At 40.6% G+C, this 20,937-nt stretch overlaps 1 protein-coding gene across 2 annotated transcripts in view; it reads right to left on the bottom strand.

The window, feature by feature from the left end:
* Positions 1-16,922, bottom strand: part of LDB2 (LIM domain binding 2) — a 294,341-nt gene extending 277,419 nt beyond the window's left edge. For both annotated transcript variants that reach the window (XM_077814623.1, XM_077814624.1), the window contains exon 1: positions 16,791-16,922. In XM_077814623.1, coding sequence (XP_077670749.1) covers positions 16,791-16,922 — 132 coding nt within the window. The remainder of the gene's footprint in view (positions 1-16,790) is intronic.
* Positions 16,923-20,937: the final 4,015 nt, after the last annotated feature.

Genomic DNA, 20,937 nt, shown 5'->3' with positions numbered 1-20,937 from the left:
ATTCACAAATTTGAAATATGAGAGTACCATTAGGATTAGATTTTTGGACATTTATTTTGTAGCCTGAGAAGCTTCCAAAGGTATTACATGCATCAAGGTGGTTTGTGTGTGAAGGTTACAATAAAAAGTCATCAGTGTTCATTGTAATCTTGTGGAGGAATTTAGTTCATTCTTATTTTCCTAATGCTCCACTAATAAAGGTGTACAATTATTGAACTAAAGTAATCCATGTTTTAAGATAAATAAATGAGGTGAGATCTTGATTCGTCATTGATTCAGTGTGGTTGGAATTTCATCCATGGCATTTGCTAGTTGCACAAATGCACCACAAAACCAGTGAAGCCATTTTCTCTCATTGAACCAGTGTGTTGTAGTTTATTATAGCTAACAAGTAAAACACTTTTCAGTAAACATAGCTATGAGATAGCTGCTGAGCCCAGCAGTTGAGGCCCTGCTTACAAGCAATACCAGTCTGTAATAGTAAGCATCAGCTTGATTATTTTCTTCTCCCTTTTTAGATGGAGTACATAGCCTCCTAAATAAGAGCAAGCTGGGGGTTGTTTTTTAAAGCTCATGTTTAGCTTGCACAAATCCACAACGTGCACACTTGACATTGTATGGAGGTTGTAAGCATGCCAATTCACCAGCCACAAACCACACATGCTGCCAGTCTCAGCCTGAACACACACTAAAAGGCTACGAGTTTCATTTAATCCTCTCCTTTTCCCTCGCAGCCAAGTACCAGAGGCTAGCTGCTGTCTGAAAAATATGTTGAAAAAATATTAACTACGAGTGTCTAATTTCTGATGCAAACTGAGAATAAATCTAAGAGTGAATCCTGTAAAAATTGTAATCTACAAACACAGCTAACAATATAGCCTTCAATGTCCCATTTAATTAATTGCATGGACAAAGCTGGGTGGATGAGTTATTTCATCCTATTTCTTGTCGAAGACCAAGCAGCATTTTGCTAAATAATTTATATACCATACATTTCTCTATCTGGCTAAACTTGTGAGTTAGTGAAACTTCATCCCCCTTACATGGTATGCTTTGCTCTCCAATATTCTCTGATAGTGAGGCTGGCTGTTGTTGACCAAGCTTTCTATATTTGTGATGTGTGTGAAACCGTATGTGGAAAATTCATGTACCTATAAAACCTGGTATATGTAATTTTACACAGCTGTCAGACTAAGGACAACATTTTACGAGTAATTTTTGACTTCAGGTGCCTCAACTTTTGGTACCCAATTTGAGACACTTTATATACCCCCTTTGAAAACTGAGGCCCAGATAGGTGGGGGATTGGGTTTCTTTGTTTGTTTGTTTTTTCTGAACAAACAGAGCCCAGTGCTGCAGCTACTCTACTACAGTTTCCCCAGGGGCTTCAATGCAAGTTCCACAGACAGAGCCAAATCCTGGTCCCATTGATGTCAATGGCAAAACTTTCAGTGGAACTAGGGTTTGCTCCGCAGAGGCGCTACAAACATCAGGTCTCACTGAAATCCAGGCCATTAGCAGGGGTGCTGGAACAATATGTATAGTGGGGGTGCTGACAGCCATTGAACCAAACTGTAAACCCTGTATAGAATGGAAACCACTTCAAGCCAGGGGGTGCAGCAGGATGCCCAGCACCCCTAGTTCCAACACATATTGCCACTAGGTTGGTGTTAAAAAGCAAGTTAAAAATGATATAAAAAAGCCATTGAATTACCAGACACTATGTTATTTCTTTTCGTGTGTATCTCTGTGGCTTCAGTTTCTCAGTAAAAAAATGGAGAATACTGAACTGAGCTTTCTCAATTTATATTTTTCTGTTGCCTCTCATAATCTTGCTCTGGGTTCGCAAGCTAATAGAAGCTAGTTTATTAAGGAAAGTGTGCTCACCAGGTGGGTTTATCCAAGTTCTCACGGACCTAGTATTTTCATACACTTCCTGATAATTACCCTGAATATATAGGTGTGTGTGTGCGATTGTGTGCAGGTACATGCATGTTTGTACACACACACTTAATTGTATTTGTAATAGGCCACCCTTGAAGTTTCAGTAAGTTTAGTCAAGGCATTTTTTCCCCTCCAAACATAAAAACTGTTTTTAAAAGGCATCTACCTTCTACCCACCGCAGACATGGGAGTGGTACTAGTTATCAGATCTCTCTCCACCATCCTTTTTTGCTTAAAAAAGACACTTTCTTAGATGCTGCTCTAGGCAGAGGTGGGGAAACTTTGGGTTGTAATAATCATAACCACTGAATCTTTCCACCTCTAGAAGGGCATCTATGTAGAAAACATCTCTTCATCCCTACCACACAGATATTCAAGAATGTGTGTTAATATTCATATTCTAATTTATTATTAGGAATAGAGCCACAGCTCCTTAGCTAAAAGAAAAGGAGTACTTGCAGCACCTTAGAGACTAACAAATTTATTTGAGCATAAGCTTTCATGAGCTACAGCTCACTTCCTTAGCTGTAATGGACCTAGCCAATCAGCACTACAGTGAACTGCTCCAGTTCTTTATTGAAATTCATTCCATTTTATTTGTATTGCAGGAGGATGTAGCATAATAAAATGGAGAAGAGATCATTTGAGTAGTTTTAAACATCTATGCTCCCTTACCTTCTTGACCAAAGTATAACCCTCTGTCACTTCTGCCCCAGAGGGAAATGGTTCTTTGCAACCTATAGCAGCTTCTGTAACATTTAGTGTAGAATATGGCAACAGCTAAGATACAGCTACTGTACCTGCACTCAGAAAGGTATCATCATAATATTGCTACTATTTTAGCATATGTAGCACACCAGAGACGATATATGCTTTGCTTAAGGTAGCCCAATTTATGTTCAAAATGACATTTAAAATAGCCCCTTTGCTCAAGACTAAAATATTTAGACTTATTCTATTCATTTGCCTATAAATACAGATGTCTATTAAAAAGCAAAACCGAATACATATCTGCTTGGTACTGAGAGTTGTGTTTGATAAGCCAATAGGGTTTGGGGATTTTCAAAATGTTTATACTGGGCACACAGTGGTTAATTAGATCAGTTGAATGCAGAGCTTAAAAAGCAATGTATCTCCTCTGTCCCCTAGGAGGATCTCCAGCATTCATCTGTACCTCAGTACTTATGCACGTTGCAAGAGTTTACTGCATTTCCACCCAACATCCCAATGAGATAAAACACATAGACCACAACACTAGATACTGTCAAAAAGAAAATCCTTTTCATATGGAGCTGAACGGAGCGCTGCTCGAACAATTTGTATGGTGCATGTGCTGAGAGCCATTGAACCAAACTGTAAACTCTATATCTGATGGAAACCACTTCAAGCCAGGGGGTGCAGGAGCACCGCCCAGCACCCTTCATTCCAGCACCTATGGTTGAAGGTATGTTAAACTTTCTGCTACTATAAGAACAGAGACTTGGAAGGAATCCCTTTAACTGGCATGAGACTACTTTAGAATCACAGAAAATCATGGTGCATTGAACAACAGACATCAGATTACAATATAGTTGGACAAATGCTGTCCTTTGCTATATTTGTGCAACCCTAGCAAAGCCACTAGCCTGGCCTGGGTGTAATGGAGAGCAAAAATATGGCCAGTAGGTATGAGAACAACAACAGGTGTTAATGACACATTAATGACATTTTAATGTTCTTGGAAGATTACAATTATTCGATACCATTAACAAATAATAATTTGTGGTATTTTCTAATCAAAGTCAAATTTATGATGGATGAACATGTAAAATATAAATTTAATCCTTTTGATTTGTGGGATTAAAACCAAAGTGAAATACTCAGAATCTGATTTAAACCAGCATATAAAATCCTACCTTCTAGTTCTGTATTGTCTATGATCCTATTATTATTCAATTATTTGTATTACTTCTTTGTGCCTCAGAACCCCAGACACGGATCAGGGCCCCATCGTGCTAGGCATTGTATAGAGCAAAGAGTCAGTCGCTGCCCCAGACAGTTTATGACCTATGAGCATATCTACACAATAAATGCTGGGCACGGGCTCATTTGTGCACAGGCTTGAATCCAGCTAGTGCAGGTAACAGTAGTGAAGACATCACAGAACGGGCTTCAGTGAGGGTTAGCAAGCAGAGTATGTACCCAGGGTCTGTGCCAGGTGCCAGGCTTGTACTGTCATGGAGGATAGGTCCATCAATAGCTATTAGCCAAGATGAACAGGTATGGTGTCCCTAACCTCTGGTTGCCAGAAGCTGGGAATAGGTGTCAGGGGAGGGATCATTTGATGACGACCTGTTCTGTTCATTCCCTCTGGAGGATCTGGCATTGGCCATTGTCGGAAGACAGGATACTGGGCTAGATGGACCTTTGGTCTGACCCAGTATGGCCGTTCTTATGTTCTTATTAGTTCTGAAGCCCACACTGCACTGTCTTCACTGCTGTTGTTACCTGTGCTAGCTGAATTCAATCTAGTTTGGGTAGGATACTTTGAAAACATACCTAAGTATAAGACAAGAGACAACAGACGGATACAGGGACAGATAGACAGACAAGAAAACCATGAGAAAATATTTCTTAGCATAGTATGCTGCGGTCTCAGCCACTTGTTTGAAAATTTAATAAGTAGGTGATGGAGGATGGCATCTTGTACTGTAAGATCCTGATTCATTACGGACATAATGTTCTGTCTGAGTATCTCAGCATGGTACATCATTGATCACCTGCCCAATTTAAGTTCAAGAAAGAATTTTTCAGAAAAAAAAAGTACAATAAGAAATTCACATTAAGAATAATAGGTGATGAATTATCTACAACCGAAGAGCGTGAACAATTTTCTACCCCAATTTTGGTGTAAAGAGGTTTTGTGTCTATTGCTTAGCACATTTTAGTCACTTTCATTTAACTCTGCTAGTTTGTAGCCATTTTCCACAGCCAACAAATATTCTCTTCATTTTTAGGGGGGGGGGGGTTGGGTTAGCCTAAATCTTAGTTACAAACTTAGTTGGTCCTGTATGGCAGCTACACAAAGTTTCAGTATTTAATCTGAGTGATGAGGTGATACTAGGAGTATGAATATAAGATCTAAGGGTCAAATTTAGTGAAATGGCATGTATGCTGTGACACTTATAAAATACATTACAATACTTCGACAAATTCATTCTAGGGACCATTAGCACAGTTAAAACCAAATCATCACTGTTTAATTTAACATAATACACTAAACCAGTAAAGGTATTTAAACCAATAGACAATTGTATCCCATGGTATTTGTCAATATCCAAAATAAGCTAAGTTTTAGCTGTTATTTTCAAAAAGATACATATGTTACTTAATAAGCCACAAGGTGTCATGGTGGCTCAACTGGTAGGACTCTTGTCAGTCTAGACACGCAGGTTGTGGCTTCAGGTTACATACCAATGCTAACACAGCTCAGTACTAGGGTGTCTGTGCTGTGCTGCATATTTAGAAGTGCACATTCTGCAGTCCTTTGGATGAAAGTCAGTCAGTCAAAGTCCAGCCTGGTTGTTTCAGACTGGCTGTTTTTGTCAGTGTTAAATATCTTAGCTGTCTCACAAGCAATACGCTTAGTATGCTGGCTTCTTGACCAATCATTTTACTTTACATTATTAACCCTGTCAGTGTGCTAAGAGGTACTGAAAAGAGCTGAGCTAGTCACAGCAAAAAATAGACTTGATGAATTGAACCTCTTTCTGCTCACAGCAATTCTGTGAACAGATAACTTCCTGGAATATATTAATTATTCACATTTTAGACTAATTTTTGCTAATTTTTTTTCTTTTTAACTCACTGGATTTATCACCAGTTTGCTGTAAGTACACAATATTCTATATTCAAAATTCAACTTGTGATTGGTCATACAAGCCACACGTACTGTTTCTGTTCCCTGGCTGGATGACCATAACCCTTATAATTATGATGAAGGCTTAAAAAGCCACTGAAGCTTTGAAATGATTCAGTCTAATTTTTTCTTGTTACAGCCACATGAAGTCATTGAATGTCAAGCAGTGTCCCATGCCACATAAAATACACAGGTACATGGCATTCACTAATCTCTAATTTTCCACCATCATCAGTCATTGACGCTAAATAGCTTCATATGTATACACAGACCTGGTTATGGAGGTGGCAGGAAGATCCTTGCCTGGCTTGTTTAATTGCTCTGGGCCAGGGCTCTGGCAAGGGTTTTTTGGAAATTATCCCCTTGATGGGTCAAGTAGCATCCTATCTCATATCAAATAGGCAACCTCCTGGCTGAATACTTGAGAAGGATATATTAAAATTCACTTTCTCCAAGTATTCATGAAGGTGAAACTCAACTGTTCAATGTTAACAGAAAGCAAACTCATAAAGGGCATGGATTCATTTTTAAATTCAAGTGAATACTCATAGACATTTTTACTGCAGTATTTGTTACACTCTAATACAGAGCTGTTATCTACTGTATTGGTTCCGCCTACAACTCATGCCAGCACGTTCTTCATAATGAGCCTACCCTTTATAACAATAATCATGGATGTGCACAAGGCATGGCAATCAAAGGGTTATTACCATAGCTTGTTGGCACACTGTTCATGATTACATGCAGGATTCCATTCAGTGCATAATGCCAAGTATCCCACAAAGCATTACTACATGATAATTATTGCTATGTAAAACAGATAGATGAGCTATATAATAATTGCAGTGCATCATATCTGAACTCCTAATTGCTAAAAATGATACTTCAAATCACGTACACAACATTATTAGCTAATTACCTTAAGAGTTAACTGATACTCTTGTAATGAAGAATAGGGAGAAGTGACAGGGCTATTTAGTACCTTCATTCAGAGTATATCTTCACTACCTGCCGGATAAGTGGGCAGCGATCGATCCAGCGGGGCAGTGTAGACATAGCCTGAGTGTAGAATGCTACCATTCTGATTAGGTAGCATTTCACACTGACTTTGCTCAGGTCTAAAATAGCATATATGTTGCAAGGCAATGGAAAATCAAGCGCACATATCTGTTCTGTCCAGTCTCAGATAATCTGAAAGGTTCCATATCACAACAAAGAAATTGGATGTGGAAATTTGGTGTTGTTTCCTAGCTTCTTAAGGAATAAAGTAAGAAGTGACGTAACCTGAATTTTGGAGGAGGATAAAAGGTTGCCCATTTTTGCTTTATGTTTTTAAAGAGTATTTTCTTTTATATATATATATATATATACACACGAGTGCGTGGGTGCACACAGGCACATATGCACATACTGAATTTTGTATACCATAGGTTTCAGAGTAACAGCCGTGTTAGTCTGTATTCGCAATAAGAAAAGGAGTACTTGTGGCACCTTAGAGACTAACCAATTTATTTGAGCATAAGCTTTCGTGAGCTACAGCTCACTTCATCGGATGCATACTGTGGAAAGTGTAGATCTTTTTATACACACAAAGCATGGGTCATCCTTCAGGATAGGTTGTAGATCCTTAATAATGCATTGGAGGGATTTTAGTTGGGGGCTGAAGGTGATGGCTAGTGGCGTCTGTTATTTTCTTTGTTAGGCCTGTCCTGTAGTAGGTGACTTCTGGGAACTCTTCTGGGTCTATCAATCTGTTTCTTCACTTCTGCAGCTGGGTACTACAGTTGTAAGAATGCTTGATAGAGATCTTGTAGGTGTTTGTCTCTGTCTGAGGGGTTGGAGCAAATGCGGTTGTATCGCAGAGCTTGGCAGTAGACAATGGATCGTGTGGTGTGGTCAGGGTGAAAGCTGGAGACATGTAGGTAGGAATAGCGGTCAGTAGGTTTCCGGTATAGGGTGGTGTTTATGTGACCATTATTTATTAGCACTGTAGTGTCCAGGAAGTGGATCTCTTGTGTGGACTGGACCAGGCTAAGGTTGATGGTGGGATGGAAATTGTTGAAATCATGAAATCTACAACCTATCCTGAAGGATGATCCAACACTCTCACAAATCTTGGGAGATAGGCCAGTCCTTGCCTACAGACAGCCCCACAACCTGAAGCAAATACTCACCAGCAACCACATACCACACAACAGAACCACTAACCCAGGAACCTATCCTTGCAACAAAGCCCGTTGCCAACTGTGCCCACATATCTATTCAGGGGACACCATCATAGGGCCTAATCACATCAGCCACACTATCAGAGGCTCATTCACCTGCACATCCACCAATGTGATATATGCCATCATGTGCCAGCAATGCCCCTCTGCCATGTACATTGGTCAAACTGGACAATCTCTACGTAAAAGAATAAATGGACACAAATCAGATGTCAAGAACTATAACATTCATAAACCAGTCGGAGAACACTTCAATCTCTCTGGTCACGCGATTACAGACATGAAAGTTGTGATATTACAACAAAAAAACTTCAAATCCAGACTCCAGCGAGACTGTTGAATTGGAATTCATTTGCAAATTGGATACAATTAACTTAGGCTTGAACAGAGACTGGGAGTGGCTAAGTCATTATGCAAGGTAACCTATTTCCCCTTGTTTTTTCCTACCCCCCCATCCCCCCTCAGACGTTCTTGTTAAACCCTGGATTTGTGCTGGAAATGGCCCACCTTGATTATCATACACATTGTAAGGAGAGTGATCACTTTAGATAAGCTATTACCAGCAGGAGAGTGGGGTGGGGGGAGGTATTTTTTCATGCTTTGTGTGTATAAAAAGATCTTCTACACTTTCCACAGTATGCATCCGATGAAGTGAGCTGTAGCTCACGAAAGCTTATGCTCAAATAAATTGGTTAGTCTCTAAGGTGCCACAAGTACTCCTTTTCTTTTTGTGAATACAGACTAACACGGCTGTTACTCTGAAAAGTGTAAGGATAGAAAGCAGCAGGTATGCGGGCACTGTATGTGGTAGGAAAGACAAAATTGTTCTAATTACTCAACCATGGGGCAGGGAGAGTGGGAGGGGATGTGAAAGGGCAGCTATTTGGTCTGTATAACAGGGTGACAGTTTTCCTGGTGGCCCTCTCTGCTGGCAGGTTTAGAAACCTACATAAAGATGTGAACATATTGTGGCAGGTGTAGCCCATTAAAATCCACCCTAGATATAAAGAGATATGGGAGCTGACTGGAGAGAGAGGGGGGAAATACAGTTTATAAACAGAAATATCTACAGGCCAAGCTTAGGAAGAACGACTAGTCTGACGTTTATTGTTGTGTTGTGGTTATCCAATTACCAATAAAGCTCTATTTTGCTCTGGAGCAGATGGGAACACCATGTGCTCACTGTCTAAGTGTGGGAGAATGGGAAGGTGTGGCTGGGTTCCCATATAGCAAGTGGTTTGTACATTAGTGTGCAGAATAGGGTGGTAAAGAAGGAGCATGTGCCTCATATTAAGGATATCAGTTGGTGGCTCCTTCACGGGGCCGTGAGCATGGGCGTGTACTTGGCGCGGTTCACCCCTATCCCGGACACCTGCCCCTTTTGTGGTGCGAGGGAAACCCTGGTGCACATTTACCTGGAGTGCACCAGGCTGCAGCCCCCATTCCGGCTCCTCTTAAATATCTTGTTAAGATTTTAGTTGCACTTTTCCCCTCACCTTTTTATTTATGCACTCCCTATCCATGGCCCCACAAAGTCATGGGACCTCCTGGTCAACCTCCTCCTGGCCCTGGCTAAAATGGCCATCTATAAAACCAGGGTGAGGAGGTTAGCTGATGGAGTCTCCTGTGATTGTGCAGCCTATTTCCGATCCTCCGTCCATTCGCGTATCCGGGCAGAGTTCCTCTGGGCAGCATCCGCTGACTCCCTTGACACCTTCGAGGAGCGGTGGGCACTGTCCGGGGTTCTCCGCTCGGTGTCCCCATCTGGTTCCCTTCGTTTGACCCTTTGATGGGTCAAGTAGCATCCTATCTCATATCAAATAGGCAACTTCCTGGCTGAATACTTGAGAAGGATATATTAAAATTCACTTTCTCCAAGTATTCATGAGGGTGAAACTCAACTGTTTAATGTTAACAGAAAGCAAACTCATAAAGGGCATGGATTCATTTTTAAATTCAAGTTAATACTCAGACATTTTTACTGCAGAATTTGTTACACTCTAATACTGAGCTGTTATCTACTGTACTGGTTATCTACTGCACTCCTGTCCCTGTTATTTCATTTGTTGGTCCCCGGAATTACTTGGTTTCCAGGTCCTGTGGATTCCCCTCTTAGGCTGAGGGGGGATCCTTTAGCAGTGGGCGGGCTTCCGCCTGCCCACTTCCTGGATCCCAATAGGACTAAGGAGCAACTGGAAGAATTGCCCTGGTGTGATGAGCCATGGGGCTGGGCAGTGTAAAGAAGTTTCGTTCCGGTGGAGCTTCAAAGCTCAGGTTCTGCCTCCCTACTCCTGCAGGAGTTTTAGCCCTGGCAGCACTTCCAGCTCCTCTGAAGCTTATGGGTTCCACCGGCACTTCACTCTAGCATCTTCCTTTGGTCCTGACGAGTTTATAAACTTTACCAGCCACCAAGTCCTGACGGCCATGAAAGTTTTTGTATAGCCTATACATTTTTCAGCCAGGGCAATTTTCACTGGTCCCTCAGAATTAAGCTCAACAGTTAAGTCTCCACATCTTACTGTTATCTGACTGTGGGTTATAGCCCCTGGGTAATCCTGCCTGATACTCTGTCCTTTCTTATATATTTATATATAAGACAGTTTGGCAAAGGATAAGTCTACACTGGAGCTAGAGGGGTACACACATGCGCTCTACCTTTGTGCCCTGTGCAAAAGTACCTAGCCTAGGTGTTGAGCTGGGAAAATCAGCACAGTTGGAATGCTTGGTGCATGACACACATGCAACCTTTGGCAAAATAACAGAAAAAATATACCCTACAAAGTAAAGTGTCTAGTAAATATGTTTTAATTTCTTCAGAAGGCCACCCTTAGATATTTTTAGTGATACACACAATGGAAGCTAATGCACCGAATGCATCTAAACCAAATAGGGTATTTTTTTAGGTCTGATCTAGCAGTCCTACTGCAGGCAAAACTCCCACTGAAATAAGAGCACAGGATTGGGTCCATCACATATGATCTCAGTTCTCCTCCTCACAATAAAAACAGCTTTTGCTTTTCAGATAAGATCTGCATTGTAAATTGTGGCTACATCCAATCTGAAGAAGACTGAGTTTTGAACTATTTATGTTGCTTTTTTTTTTTTGCTCAAAACATGCTTTATGATCTTTACAAACAATGAGCTGGTAAGGATCTTTGCAATGTAAGGAGGAGGTTTACAGAAGAGTGTTCCCCTTAAAATTCACATTGATTTTTCCCCTCCAAAAAACCAAATAAGACACTCTGTGCTTGCCAACTATATAGTTCATGTTCTATATTATAGCTCAAGAAAAACAAACAAGCAGAAAGCCCTCACTGATTGTAAGCTAAGAATCAACGTGGAAAGGAAGTGAACTGATTTTTTTTCTAGCCTCATAAATATTGTTAGTTTGTAGCAATTTTAATTGAAAACAGCCCCAACAGAATTGTTTTTAAAAAAGAGAAAAAGAAATCAGTAAAAAAAATACAAAGACCCCATGTCAGTCTAAAGGGGCTTGTGCGGTCTTTTTTTAAAAGTGACCTTTACTTTCAGACAAACATGCTTTAAGAATGGTCTTTTAAAGTACCTTGCTGGGAATTAGGATATTTGAGGGTAACATTCTCAAATTCTTAACAACAAGAGTCAGCGTCTCAAAGCATTTTGGGCTTCTCCCCACCACAAAACACAACCTCCTCTGAAACAAACTCAGACTTATTATACACATGGTACCAGAGATCTGTTTGTGATATCAAGTTGCTATGTGAACAAATGTGATGTCACAACACAGAATTTTATGACTAATATATTCAAAAATGTATCAGAAAGGAGAAAAAAAGATGATTTCATAAAACAGCAATCTGAGGAAATAAGCGAGGGGGAAAACAGAGAGAGAGAGAGAGAGACTCTTCCATTTAAGTATGGAGTATAGAGGGGTTGTTTTTTTTTGCTTTAAATGTTTGGTTTAATATCTGCGTAAATAAATTTCCAGTATGTTTAAGCAGCTGTTTTTAAATCACTATTTATTGTCTTTTACTGATATTCTTCATTGTGAAATCTTCACTTCTGTGAAATTTACTGTACAGATTAATAAAAGGTAATATGGTTTGATTGCTTTGTTCTGGTTTTAAAGAAAGAATCATATTACTCTAAACTACTTCTCCAGTCACCTCTATAACACTGTTTTCTGAGCCAGGTATGAAGTTAAATGTTGCATATCAGACATAATAGTTAATGAAAAATATCACCACTTGTCATAGAGACAAACATATAGACTGCAAGACAATTTGAATAGCCTATAATACAAACAACTTCCAGAAATACAAGGAACCTAGAAACAAGTGAAAAAGTTGCCATATTTCATTGCATATTGACGATAAAGAAATTGATCAAACTCTAAACTGTCAGCAGCTATAAGTGATTTATCTGCAGCATGTTGTAGTATCAGAGGATATTTCAAACGTGTTATCTCTTTATTTTAAAATATTTTTAATTATAAAAATTCTAATAAAATAGGAATTGCAGCATCAAAGAAGGAGAGAGGTGGTTTCTTTTATGTTGGAAGTTCCATGGAGAAGGAGATATGAAATCTATTTACCAATTTACCAATACTTTACACTACACATGAAAGACTTCTTACATGGCTACAATAGATTTATTCTCTAAGTATGTTAAACTAATACAGATATCCAAAACATTCAGATAAATGGAGTATGGATGTACAGGAAAGAAGTCCCATGGTCACACACACAGCAAGAAAACAGCTGCATTTTTATAAACCAAGAACTTCAGTTACCTGGGATAAAAATTAAATGGAGTTTACCCTTATTTCTGTCAGCCAACTTAAACATTTTAAAGAAAAAACTTATGTTTACTTATTAAAATCATGTACGCTAGAAGGACATTTGACTCCCCATGTTGAATTAAGAATTGGTGTATTAATTTACATTTTTAAAGGAAAAGAACCACTGTATCAAACTTCTGTGTGATTTGACTTTTTTTCTCACAATCTTTAAAGAGGCTGAAGTATGGCTGAAGGCTGGTTAACAACCTGGGCTCTAGCACAGTTTAAAATCACATAAGAAAGAATGATTTCAGAGTAGGAGCCGTGTTAATCTGTATTCGCAAAAAGAAATGGATGGGTCATTACACAAAGTAAAACTATTTCCCCATGTTTATCTACGCCCCCCCCCCGCTCTCCTGCTGGTAATAGCTCACCTTAAGTGATCACTCTGGTTACTGTGTGTATGGTAACACCCATTGTTTCATGTTCTGTGTGTATATAAATCTCCCCACTGTATTTTCCACTGAATGCATCCGATGAAGTGAGCTGTAGCTCACGAAAGCTTATGCTCAAATATATTTGTTAGTCTCTAAGGTGCCACAAATACTCCTTTTCTTTATAGGAAAGAATGAGTTTGGTAGTGACAGCCTTTAACCATTGGACAATTCTCTCTACATCACAAAACCATCACGGAATTGGGCTTGACTTTGCTTAGGGTAGACCCAGGATTTAAAAGCCAATTATAGGAGCACTGAAAGCACTGGGGGTGGGACAGGCCTTGAAGTGCAGAAGAGTGTGCTGTGTCTAGCACGGTTTAGAGTTATCAGTTCTTCACCCATAGCTACCATTTATTCCTAAAGAAAACATACTTAAGAAAACAGAAACCTGGAAGCTGTGCCTAAATTGCATTTTGCTGAGCTTCATTTGCTTAGCATCTTGAGCTACAGCTACACATGCTTCATTAGAGGTTATTCTTTATCCCCATCCCATGCCAAACCAATCAGGCTTGATGCAAAAGGCTTTATAAGGCCTGCCCTCAGGCCTCAGAACAGCTGTATCCCACATTTGCATCCCCAAGGAGATAGTAGACCCTGCCTCCCAGGGGGAAGGAGAGGGGGATGCAGCAACGGCGGACCTATGTAGTGACGGCTCCACTGATCCCACCCCACCCTTTCTTGGCCCACCTGAACATACTCACATACTCACAAGTCCAGCTGAGCAGTAATGTACAGGGAGCCACTGCGAAGCTGGACTTTGCAGCATGTGGGGTGAGGGGAGGCATACAAGAGACTGTCCCACGACCCTCTATCTTGGACCTTCCTTTGCTGAAGAGGAAGACTGTTGTTGGACTCTAGAGGATTTACTAAGAGAGTTATTGTTGTGCATCATGAGACAACCAAGATAAATGTTTGTTGAAGGCTGTAAAGTGTGAGGTTGTGGGGTTTGGTTTTGTTAGGCATTGTGGTTCCACCCTTCAGGCGTCCTTGCTTTCGATTGGCCTTGTCCAAAGTAGGTCCAAAACGGGTCCCAGAAACCCTCCACCCCCTCCCATTCCTCCCTTTTGGAGACTCCATAACTGCGTTCCCCTTAAACTGCTTTACTTGTGCTACCTTCCCTGTGGGGTTGAGTGTATGCAAGCAGCCTCCATCAGAGGCCATCACCTACATTATTCCAAGGATTGCCTGAGGAAAAATGCTTATTTAGTGAGTCCATATCCCTCAAAGCCCAAGCACATTCCTTCCATAACCTGCAAGGCTCCACTGATCAGGATGTAAGATATCCAAGGCTGGTCGTAATAAAACTCTAGAACTCCACAGCTACAAATCACAGATGGGCTTATAAGTGTGTAAAATGAGCGTGAAACTTCCACTCTCCACCTGCAATTAGACAACAATGCGTCATCACAATCTTTCCACATCTAGCCACCGTAAACATCAAAATGTCCGAGGAACTAAATTTTGTATTAAGGAACCTGCTCTAGCACAAGTATGGGTGATGGCGCTGAAGGTAGTTAGAGAATCATATCTGCCTCAACAAGGAGCAATGCCACAGTCCAGGCATCAGGAACTCAGAAAGAAAAGAAAAGAAGAATTTTAACATCGAACAATCACAAGGCAAAAGTATTTTTACACCTAGAAAAGAAAAATTCATAAGGGTGCACTTTTCATTATCTGAACTCTGTCTGTTATAGCCCACTGAAATCAGTGAGGGTAACAGCAAAGAGGGGTAAATTATCCCTTCCTCCTCAGAGTAGCCCAACCAAAAGAGCATATATGGAGCAAAATTTTAATGAAATGCACTAGACCCTACGTTTGGCTCAGCTCACGTCAGCAAGGCAACAGGGAAAAGTTTTTCTATAAGTCCTCCAAAAAGTTTTGGCAGTGAAAAATTTGTAACTTAGGTCTAATCAGAAAAAAGGGCATATTTAAAATACTGAAAATACCATTGACGCAAAAAGGTTGAATTGCCAGTCACATGTTCAGCTTTTCAAAATAACTTCTACAAAATAATCCCAAAGTGATCGTTCGATAGCACGTTCTCTTTCCTGGTCATGTGTAAGATACTACAATTGTTACATTTATTTGTATGGGAATGTAAGTCACAGAGTTGCAAAAACCAAACAAATAAGCAATAACAAAACACAACACCTTCCACACCCAAGTATCAATCACTGCCAGCGGCTAACGACCTGAGGCAAAACTGAGAATACTTAATATGACTAAGGAAGCAATGAGCATCTTTAAATTTTCAGCTACTATCAACTGTATTTAACATATACAGACCAATATGTTTAGAAAATAGCAGCGTTAGGAAATCAGTCACTCTCTAGCAGTTAACCAATCAGAAAGCAGGTCACATCTTGTTAGTTGTATCATATACATTAAACGTCATGAATTCTCTATGGGTTAGCTGACAATTCAGGCATGTGTATTTTATTTTATGATAACCTCGTGTTCCCTTAAAGAATTATAGTATAACAAATAGATTCATCTTAAATTCCACCAAAATCCTTCACTGGGGCTCTTGACACAAATTCACAGGGCACTTCCACTCTACAGAAGGCTATTCATTCTACAAGATTTATACTTCTTAAAGTGTGTTCAGTGCATCCACAGTAAACTACTTTGGAAAAACTGCAGCAGGAAGCATGTGTGCTGCACAGACACATGGGCAGAAATGCAGCCTGATCCAGTCCACACACACTTTTCACTCCAATAGACCAAAAGTGTTGCTTCATTAAATTTTTAAATCAAAAAGTATAAAAGTATTTCTACCACTTCTTTTCATTTAGCATATTCTTTAAGGGAGCTGATCTCCATGTACAATTCAATATGTACAAAGCAGTAACAGACTACACAAAGCATTACAACAGTACGTTTCTAGGTATTCTGACAAGTACATGATAAAGTCATGAACTGATCGTTTGTCTTGATAATGGCAACTCTTTTCTAAACATGCACATATTTCAGTATCTGTGTGTTACGCACATGTGTTCTTTAAGGGTTGCTCTTGAATAAGTTTTTTAAAACTCTGCTTCTGGTTGCTGCTATCTTTCATATTTAATGTTAAGACTTTGAAAAACAAATACAGGTCATGGTTCACTTCCCTGCAAAGGAGAAGCTTTAGTTTAGTGCAACTGATCGAGGAATACCTTGCAACATTATAGCTGTAAATGCCAACAGGACAGATCCTGAGCAAACACACTTAAGGAAAAGGAATTTTGCTCAGATTGGCATCAAACCTGAAGTGCTGTACTGTAATTTCAAGATTTCAGCCTATACTGGTATCTACTCAAAGAGTTGCTCTGCGTGAAAATATAATGAGGATTACGCAATTAAACTACTAAATTAATTAGGGTGTTCATTCCTGTGTAGATTGTGCTATCTAATGGGACGCTTCAGCCGGAATTCAGCCTGAAACCTATCACAGTCCATGCACAGTAAAACAAGGCTGAGGGACTTACCTCTGCACGAGACTGCAGCCTCTTGTTCATTTCATAGATTCGGTACTCTGGTTGCACCATGTATGGTGAGTGTCTCCTATAAAATGGGCCAAAAGGAGAAGAATAGAAAGGGTCATGTGGTGTGCTGGACATCTTGCCTGCTTGCAGAGAATCAAGCTACACAGAGTATCATCAACATCCATACAGAGCACATGGGCTGTGTGTTCTTCACAGTACAAAGTAGCAGCAGGCAACACACAGAGAGAGAGAGAGAGACACACACACACACACACATACACACAGACAGACGCACAGAGAGAGAGAGAGAGAGAGAGAGAGAGAGAGAGAACACACTGGCTGGAAACTGCTGTTGGAGCCCTTCTATAGCAGGAGACAGAGAGAGAGAAGGGGGGGGGGGAGAGAGAGAGAGAGAGCACAAGCTCCAGAGAGAGAGAGAGAGACTGGATAGCTTCAGGCACCACTGCTTGTTTTTAAAGAAGCAGTTTGTGAAGGGGTCATTTCCTGTCCACACTGTAGACTACTTCAAAAATATAATTTTCTTTTCAGTCTGACAGAGGTCTAAGGTTTGGTTTTAATTTTTCCCAGCCAGGACCCCTTAGGAACCTGGTAGCAAAGGCTTGTTAGCATATAGGTGGTTTAACTGCTGCCTGAGCCAGTACCCTAAGAAGACCACACTTGTATAATATCAGAAATGTGATGACTACAAAATACATAAACAAAGGCCACAACAACATCATGCATTTGGAGCCCGGTGAGTCACTTCTAGAAGACTGTAGAGATCTGGCAGTTCCAAGTGTTTGTGTTTATCTCCAGTGGTTTCAACAGCCTATTACTCTTCTTCACGTTTTTTGTTTTTTACATTTCAAATCAACAGTTAAAGGATTATAAGGGGGTTTGGCTCACTGTTTCACCAGAGACTAAAAAACACTGTGGAGAGAGAATTTGCACAGAGAAATAATCTCAGTAATACACTTCACGCAACAGAGAACACTCAAATGCTAACAACATAAACCTCCCAGAAAGATATAAAAAGCAAAGAATTGGGGGGAGGGGGTTGTTTAAAGGTGGGTGGGGGCTATATAAAATAACTGCTGAAAAATCTGTTAAGCAATAAATTATTATAGATAATCTAATGGATCATTTTAAAATAATAGATCCAGTTATTTTCCAAGACTGTTTAAATACATAAATGTTTGACCGATTGCAGTATATTAGAAATGGAAGAAATCCAAAACTGCCCATGGGAATCACATCTTAAAAGTGATGGGTGAAATCTATCTGACTATTAAATTCATATGAAAGTTCTGGAACCTGTAGTGTGTGGATTAAAAAGTGTTTAATATATAGAAAACTGAAATGGGTTAATCTACTACATGGGAGATTAAAAGTTTTTGGGAGGGAAGTTTTTAATACCCCTGTAAAAAGCTTGTTAAGGCAAGGACTGTGTCTTTTTATATTTTTGTAAGGTACCATGCAGATTTACAGCACAGAAAAATTGTAAAAGTTATAATAAAGAGGCCTGAATTAATCTCTGGTGGAATTTCATTCAAATCAGTGGAGTTAGGGAATCAGGGATGGATTTCGCGAATATGAACAAGTTAATGACAATATGAGCATTTTCATACTGCTTTTCATGCATACATCTCTCAGTGCTTTGCAAAGACAGGTAATTAGTATTTCCCCCATTTCACAGATGGGGAAACTGAGGCACAAGCAGTCAAGTTTTGGCTGGTTTCCTGTTTATAACCACGGGAAACATTTTAGCGTCACCCAATGCTATCAAATGGTCCTAGGTTCACTAGAACTTTGACATGGACTATACTTTGCCAACTTTAGTCAGTGAACCTCAGTTTCAGGATTAATTATGAAAATTTCAGATTATTGTTGGTCAAGGAGGGGTAAGATAGGAATCATCTTGAATGCATCAGTAATAATGTTTAGCAGAAAATTTTCCATCTATTTTGTGAGATTCTATAACATGTTGCCTATTAAGTTGGTTTGCGGACTTCCCACAAACCTTCTGTCACCATGCATAAGGACTGGCAGACAATATATGGAGACAATGGGTATTTTACTTCCTCTTTTAATATTCACTACATATCTATATTGTATTGGTGATATCATTTCCAGAAAATGCTGATCAACTGGCAAGGACCACACCGGTGTTACACAAACAAAGTCTGATTCAATTGTGCTGCAATGACAATGACATTACCATATAACATTCAACCGGTACACAACTAAGGGCTTGTCTTCACAGTGTATTAGTCTGCACTAAAAGGGTGTAAATTCTAGTGTGCATTAGTATGTTATGCACTAACTGGTGCATGTGCATGCTGCTGGCGCACACTAAAAGTTCCCTAGTGCACAATGATATAGTCCTATTTTAAACAGTGCTACATTAATGCGCAGTAGGGAATTTTCAGTGCACACCAGCAGGGTCCACATGGACCAGTTAGCACACAACATGTTAGTGTGTACTAGAATGTACATCCCCCTAGTGCAGAGCAGCACACCATGTAGACAAGCCGAAGTAAGTGTGGTAAATGTATAAAGTGGATGCAGCCATGATACAGAACCTCAGAGTTAGGAACACCTCGGGAATGGAGGTTGTTCGTAACTCTAAAATGTTCCGTGGCTCTGAATAAGACGTTCCAGACTTCAGACACTGGGGTGGTTGGGGCTGTAGTCATAGGGAAGGGGGGAGGAGAGGCAGGGCTCAAGGTGGGGGGGGCTTGGGGCTTTAGACCTGGGAGGAGTGTTGGGGGTCGGGGCTTCAGCCCCCCAGCTCCGTTTTTGGCTTCTGCCCTGCAGCGGGCACCAGAGCTCAGGGCTGCCCACAGCTCCGCTCCCAGTTTCAGTGGTGGGGGGGCACACCAGGGGCTTTAGCAATGGGAGGAGCGCTGTGGCTGAAACTGGCACTCCCCTTGTAGCTAAAGCCCCAAGCCCTGGCGCCCCCCGCAGGGCTGAAGCCTCCAGTCCCAGTGCTCCCCCTGGCCTAAAGCCCTGAGCCCCAGTGCTCCCAAGGGTCAGAAGCCCCGAGGTCCCCTCCCCCGCCTGGAGCCCTGACTCTCCGACACACACCCTGTGGCTGCAGCCCCAAACCCCTCCTCCCCCACTGAAGCCCTAAGCCCCAGGGCTAAAGCTCCAAGGCAGTACAATACTTTCTGGTTGATTTTATTTATTTATTTATTTGGGGGCGGGGGGGTTGTCTCCACTACTGTCTGATTGATTACTTCTGGCTCCCCAGGGTGTCTGGTTGACCGGTAAGTCCGTAACTCTGGTGTCCGTATCTTTGAGGTTCTACTGTACTTCTCTAGCTATCCGTATTGTACTGTAGCAAATCCCAACAACCTAACCCAGAGCCTAAAACCAGGGTGACACAGATGTCCAGAAAAAATAACAGTTTTAGCTCTTCAACCAATTACATACACAAGTGATTTTTCCCTTCTGTAGGAAAACCTGATTAACAAACCCCATGTCATCAAAATCCTCAACTAACTGAAACTCTGTCATGTTTCCCCACAATTTTCATATCAAATTGACCAACACATAGGATCTTCACCACATGCTGCGCTGGAGGGTTTTTAACCTGCCCTTCAGATGTTTCTGCATGGGAACTGCACTTTATTTGCAAATTAAATCCAGAGGGGGGAAAAAAAGAAAAACATGTTGCCAGCTCCACTGACAGCGTGTGCACTATGTTTCATGGTTAAAAGGCTGAACTTCACACACTGGGCAACATTTATCAATTTTGAGGAACTTCTGCCCACTCCAAAATTCACCATTTCACAAAACTGTGTTTTGCAGCAAAATGACCATTTTAAATTTTGCTTGTTTCTGCAAAAAAAAAATACGGAATATGAATAAGTATCATGTTTTGCTTTACTGGGAACCTTGACAGGGAGAGAGCTTATGCACAGAGCTCTAATGATAGGCAGAAATGTGTAATTTTTAATACCACCAACCGATTTATTGATATATTATAAAACCCCTATAATCCACAAGCAGCAATTCAATCCCAGGCTGGTTGTCTGCCACCTACAACCTCTCACTGCTTTTCCACTTGCAGGTTCTCATCCTGACTAACATCATGTTTAAACCAGTAAATTAAAACACAAAATGAAGTAAAAATAGAGTTACTGGG

Source organism: Eretmochelys imbricata, chromosome 4 (assembly GCF_965152235.1).
Source record: "Eretmochelys imbricata isolate rEreImb1 chromosome 4, rEreImb1.hap1, whole genome shotgun sequence".
In the NCBI taxonomy this organism is placed as follows: domain Eukaryota; kingdom Metazoa; phylum Chordata; order Testudines; family Cheloniidae; genus Eretmochelys; species Eretmochelys imbricata.
The sequence above is the reverse complement of the archived record's forward strand: the minus strand, read 5'-3'. Positions and strand labels throughout refer to the sequence as shown.